The sequence below is a fragment of the Taurulus bubalis genome (genome assembly GCF_910589615.1).
Source record: "Taurulus bubalis genome assembly, chromosome: 9".
NCBI classification, from domain to species: Eukaryota; Metazoa; Chordata; class Actinopteri; order Perciformes; family Cottidae; genus Taurulus; species Taurulus bubalis.
The window spans coordinates 20783977-20789954 of record NC_136597.1 but is presented as its reverse complement, the minus strand read 5'-3'; the positions used below and the strand labels follow the sequence as shown (position 1 = coordinate 20789954).

Here is a 5978-nt window from a genome sequence, read left to right as displayed (position 1 = left end):
CCAGAACAAGAAACCACTGAATAATAAAGACATATGAGAGCTGTAAAGGGCACCCACCAACTGGGTTTCGCATGCTTTGCCAAGCTAAGCAAGACAGCTAGCTAGTTGATCCGTGGGGGCTTGCTAATAACAAACGCTAGCATGCACTGGGAGGATGCGAGGTAGAAGCTGTCACTCTGAATCTACCAACAACAGACGATATCGAGAGGGTAAATGACTTCGAGAAGCATTGTTTTAGAGCTGTGTTGGCTATTTCAATATGCAGTTTGATGTAACGTTACTGTATTAAACGCTAGCTAAATGTTGGCGTAGCTAGCTAGTTACCGTTAGCTGGTGTAATTCCTCTAACTTAAAGCGAAGTAGGTTAGTCTATTTTGTTCCTAAAACCTCGATATATGCTTTCTATAGTTTCTTTTCTATTCCGTGCAACATAAATCCCTTTTTGTTCCACTCATACAGGCTGAGGTAACCGTGCCACCATGTACTCGAGCCCCAACAACCACATGAAGTCCAGCTGCAGCAGCGGCAGCATCACTGAGCTGCTGGGTGCCCTGTGTGAATGCAGCCTGTCTGGGGTGTCCTGGAAGCGACGGGCCCTAGGTGGAGTCTCGAGAGAAGGTTTTCGCAGAGATCTCAAGAAGTGTGCCTACGGCTCGCTGCTGTCTAAGTTATTTCAAGATGACACCAAAGGGTCTGCCTCAGGAGCAAGTGCCACAGCTAACACACCGCCCCAAAACAAAATATTGATGATCTGCTTTGACTTGCGGGTGGCGGGATGCCGAGAGGAAGCTGAGAAGTTGGAGGAGCAGCTGGGGATGCTGATGGAGGGAGCGTCCTCCGGCCTGAAGGAGATAGACGCAGTCCTTGAGCTGTTGGTACATCTAGCTGGTTCGGCACCGCCACCTCCTACCTCTTTTAGCAGAGACTACATGAGACGAGAGAGGCCCGTGCTGCGGAGGCCTCGACCCTGGGGCTACCAGAGCGAGGAGCTGCAGAGGCTAGAGGCCCGGGCGTGGGGTCTCGTGTGTGGAGAGGAGTGGGGCAATTTGGAGAGTTTGTGTGGAACTCAGAGGTTGATGGATGCCCCTCCAGGCACAGGACTGCTGGCTCTGAGAACAAAATTGGAAGCGGAAGAAAGATTTGACAGGGATACCAGGATGACACTGTTTGGAGCACTGCAGCACACTCGCACCTCAGACATAGACATAAGACTGGACCTGCCTCCTGTTCCCAGTAATATTGATGTAACTGGACTGGCTATAAGGGTATGGAATTTAGTATCAAAGCACATTCATGCATGTTGTTTCGTCTGGGTTCAAATTTGCACAATTTATTTGAGTAAGGATTAAACCCCGGGGTTATGCAATGGTTTCATCAGGATTCATTGTCGTCTGTGCAGGTCCCCTCGTCTTTAGATCAGTCTGAAGATGAGGGCTTCCAGTCCGCTTCCAACATGACCCCAGACTCTCAGTCAGAGACCAGCCCCATTCCAGACGTTGATATATGGGAGGCTGTCCGCACGTTTGAGCCTGGAAAACGCCGCTGCTGGGAGTCTGTTGGCTGGTAAGTGACGCGTCAGTTGTGCTTTTGTTAGAGTTTGACCATAATAAGTTTAAGGTGATCAACTCTGTTTGTAAGACCAATAGATTTAATTTACAACAATCTAAAACGTTAAAAAGAACAACTATTTAAGATTGAGACCCAGTGGATGTTTGCCTTTTTTGCTTAAGTGTTGGAGTGAATTCTTTTTTGGATTGACAAGTACATATAGTATCCAATGTCACAAAACAGGCAAAAGAAGCTGTTTGGAATCTAACAGATGAAGTATAAACTACAGAGTCAACAATGTATTAGAAACCTCCATTTATAGTTACTTATGTTTTCACTTTTGCTCTTCCTCTCTGAAATGCACACCAAATTTTAAAATGATTTTCTTACTAGCCCACCAGGAAAAAGAGAGTCACTATATCTAACAGAGGGAGGCAGGGAGGCCTTTGACCAGCTTTATCGTCTATGGGAGGGAGAGATGAGGGTGGTCAGCACCGCTACACCATCTCCTCTCCTTCCGCTGCCCTTGGACTCTCAGGCTCAACTGGTATTTGACCTCCTCAACGTCTTGATCGGAGTGGCGTCCACGACTTTTCCTCTCAACCAGGTGCATTTCATTATCTTTATTTATCGGTCTTCTAAATGCAATAAAATGCCGTTGATCTGTTGTTTTTGGGAGTCTGTCAGACTGAAGTGATAAAAGTGAATGAGGTGATAAATGCACCGTGACAGCAATTACAAAAAAAAAAGAGAGAGAAACGAAACTGAGAGCAGAATCAATGGACAATCTGTGAGTGTACGACATCAACAACAAACCCAATTGGTTTATAAAAGCATATTACCTGAAATCAACAAGAAATAATGTGACAGTGTCAAGCACAGTTAGTCACCTGACAAGATACATTACAAGATGAGGAAATAAATGAAAATATTCCTCGTGCCAAAAACAAAACCACAGGAGAGCTCTTCTGTTGATTTATTGTTTCCCATTACGTTTTTTTTAATATATATATATATATATATATATATATATATATATATATATATATATATATATATATATATATATATCTATCTCCATATATATATATATATATATATATATATATATCTATATATATATATATATATATATATCTATATCTATCTCCATATATCCTTTTTCTTGCCCTCTAGCATACTTTATCATTAACATGCAGGCTGGTAGAAGAGGTAACACAACGTCATGAACACCTGTACAATCTAACGTAATCTAAAACTGTAGTGCTGCATCATGGAACTTCTGCAAGGCTTATAATATAAAAAGTTTGGTTGAGACTGTCAGAGAGGTGTTTATTAAACTCAAAGGTAATCCTTGAGGCTGCGCGTTGTGCTAGTGTTGTGCTAGATTGCAAAAATATCGTCTGCTATTTCTGTCCCCCCAGAAGGGTCCTGTCTGGGACCCTTTGTATCCAGTTCTCATAAAACAACCATGAAGAGGACAACATAACAAACACTTGATTATGTATTGCGATCTCATATAATAACACCACAAACCATGCCTTCGAAAGTCACCATGGAGGTGATTCTCAAGAAAAATCTATATTATAAGCTTTTCAAAGACGGTCTTTGCCGTGGGGCTTGTTTGTGAGATGTTATTCATTGCATTTTGTCCGCCATCTGTAAATCTGCCATCTCCTTCGCAGAGTGTTCAGTTTGATGTCAGACCTGGTGTGTGCGTGTCAGGAGCCTCCCCAGAGAGTGTGTCTCGTCTCTTGGGGGAGCTGGCCCAGCACGGCACCCACTACTTGAGGCTTAGTCGCTTTTCTCTGCAGAGTGCTGACAAAAAAGGCCTCGTCTTTCAGGTATGTTGCATACTCATCATTTATACAACTGAGACTGCACATTTTACCCCTGTTACCATTGTTGTGGCAATTTGAGACATGTATGTAAGTACACAAACTATTTATTCACACAAACAATCTAAAAACCCAAATATGATCATGTAATTAAAGACAGTTAGTACAAAAGGGTGATTGGCAGTAGAAAATCTGTCGCCAAAACTGTCAAACATCACAAAGGAACATTAAGTCAAAAAGTGCAAGTGCAATTTCCTATTATCTCTACTGAACGTAACGTGGTTTAATGCCGTCATAGATAATAATTATAAAATAACAAACATTTTGTCTCTCTCTCAGGCTTTTACAGGTGGTCTGCGGAAGTATCTGCATTACTACAGGGCTTGTGTTCTCAGCACTCCACCCACCCTCAGCCTGTTGACCATTGGCTTCCTCTTCCGCAAAGTGGGCCGCCAACTAAGGTGAGGTCAAACCTGCTTTTTTGCCTTCATATGTCTCGTATTAATTTCACTCTTTTGAACGTCAACTTCACAGTACAGTTGTGTCCTAGAGGACCTTGGTTTTAATATCATCGGATATAAAAAAAAACAGCTTTTTTTTAATCTAAGGTATCTGTCAGAGCTGTGCTGTGTAGATGGGCCTTTAGGTGCAGGCCAGGCTACCTTCCCTGTGGTGAGTTTTTCTTTTTCTTTCTGCAAACTGCAATATATCATCAATCACGGCTGTGTTTAGCCTATCAGATGGGATGTCAGCTCATTGTCATGTGGCTTTCCTCAGGGTGTTAAACTGATGTCCTACCTATACAATGAAGCACAGAATAACTGCAGCAACGAGAACTATCCGGTCCTGCTGTCGCTGCTGAAAAGCACCTGTGAACCGTATACACGGTCAGTCCCGACGCTCCTCATGCAGACATGTGTCTTCAAAGTAAAATGATATCACCCAAAGACGGGACTTTCCCTCATTGCTGTGCAGATCCTGCTCTATTGAAATTTTTCGAAAGACTGTCAGAACTGGGCGAGACTGTTTTTTCTGTGCTTCCCTTTAGGTTTGTGTCTGACTGGGTGTATAGTGGCGTGTTTCGGGATGTTTATGGAGAATTCATGATCCAGGTCAATGAGGACTATCTCGTTTCCAGAGGTGAGACGACACAAACACATGCCGTCCTCAGTCAGCAGGTTCTGAAAATGAAAAGCCTGTCGACAGATTGTCTCGCAGGGAAAACAAATAGATTTCATTACAGCCTTTATTGCCTAGTTAGATTCGTCCTTGTGTCTATAAAGGATGTCATGAAGTTATTGGATGATAATCAGTGGGAAACAAAATCAGCTACCGCAGCTTTGGCGACCAGAGCCATCTTCGCTCAGTAAGCCACAGGGACAGAAACAACACAAATGTGTTCCCTCATTCTTTTCAGTTGGTACACCATGCTGGCTGAAACAATTTCTGAAATAAATTAGGTTTTTTTTCTTTTGTAATTACCCTTGACAAATCTGGACTAACTGACTTATTTTTAAATCCAATTAATGACGTGGCTCTTTCATGAGAGCAGAAGAGTAGCGTTGAGACAGGAGGAGAGGATTCGTGCACTGCAGACGCATACAGACCGAGCTTTGAGATATTCTAATATTTATAGTTTGATATAAAGAAAACTGCATTTATCACAGCCCAAGGCACACCTTTACTGACAGACAATAGCCCATACGCAATATCCAAGAGTAAAAAGTGATTATCAGAATTGTTTCTTCGTCAACGAACACTCGTATGATTTCATTGACTAATCCATCAGTTGTTTTAATTAACATATCTGTAAAACCGAGTTTCTCCACAAAGAATCACACAAAATCCCGACTTTAAATATTTTGTTCACCAGAGATACACTCAAAAGTCATTCGCCATGAAATTAACTAAACAGTCGATTAGTCGCCTAATTGACGAAGCGTGGGGCAGCGCTACTTACTAATAGATCCATGTAGTATTTTATGTGAAAACGAGATATGACCATATGATGGTAGAGCTTAAACAATTTATTGATGGAAGGAAAACTAATGAGCAACTATTTTGATTATCCTTTAAGTCATTTTTCAATTTTTTTTTTAAATGAGTAGATTAGTTGCTTTTCTCTATCATACATGACGGTACACTGATTATCTTTGGACTGTCAGGGGGGACAAAACTACATTTGAAAATATGGCACTAGCAAAACGTTTTGGGCATTTTTCGCTATTTACGGAAATGTGAAGACTAAACGATTAATCAAGAAAATAATCAGCAAATTAATCGGCAATGCAAATAGTCGTTGGTTTCAGCCCAGTATGAGGGAATTGTTTTTAAGCAAATTATATAATCTTAATGAAACCCTGTTCCCCAGATGGGTGCACTCTGTAATTGCTTCATTTTGACAGTACTCCATAAATATAGTTTTATATGAATCATTATAGCCTGTCCAAATATTGTATGTTATACAACACCCCATCCAAGGTCAGACCATCACCTCGGCTTTGTCTGGCTAAGAGCTTCATTTGCTCATCGGCTACACCTCATCAACTTCTGCAGTGAACCTCTGCACTTCTTGCTCCCGCGTTTTGGAGG

The 5978-nt window shown here is 41.8% G+C and overlaps 1 protein-coding gene across 1 annotated transcript in view; it reads left to right on the top strand.

The window, feature by feature from the left end:
• Positions 1 to 479: 479 nt before the first annotated feature.
• The window catches only part of tubgcp6 (tubulin gamma complex component 6), a gene marked incomplete at its 5' end in the record, with an annotated part of 26053 nt that continues 20554 nt past the window's right edge, over positions 480 to 5978 (top strand). The window contains 8 exons of the mRNA XM_079223274.1: positions 480 to 1265; positions 1400 to 1563; positions 1942 to 2155; positions 3234 to 3392; positions 3726 to 3847; positions 3995 to 4058; positions 4164 to 4273; positions 4435 to 4526. Coding sequence (XP_079079400.1) covers positions 480 to 1265; positions 1400 to 1563; positions 1942 to 2155; positions 3234 to 3392; positions 3726 to 3847; positions 3995 to 4058; positions 4164 to 4273; positions 4435 to 4526 — 1711 coding nt within the window. The remainder of the gene's footprint in view (positions 1266 to 1399; positions 1564 to 1941; positions 2156 to 3233; positions 3393 to 3725; positions 3848 to 3994; positions 4059 to 4163; positions 4274 to 4434; positions 4527 to 5978) is intronic.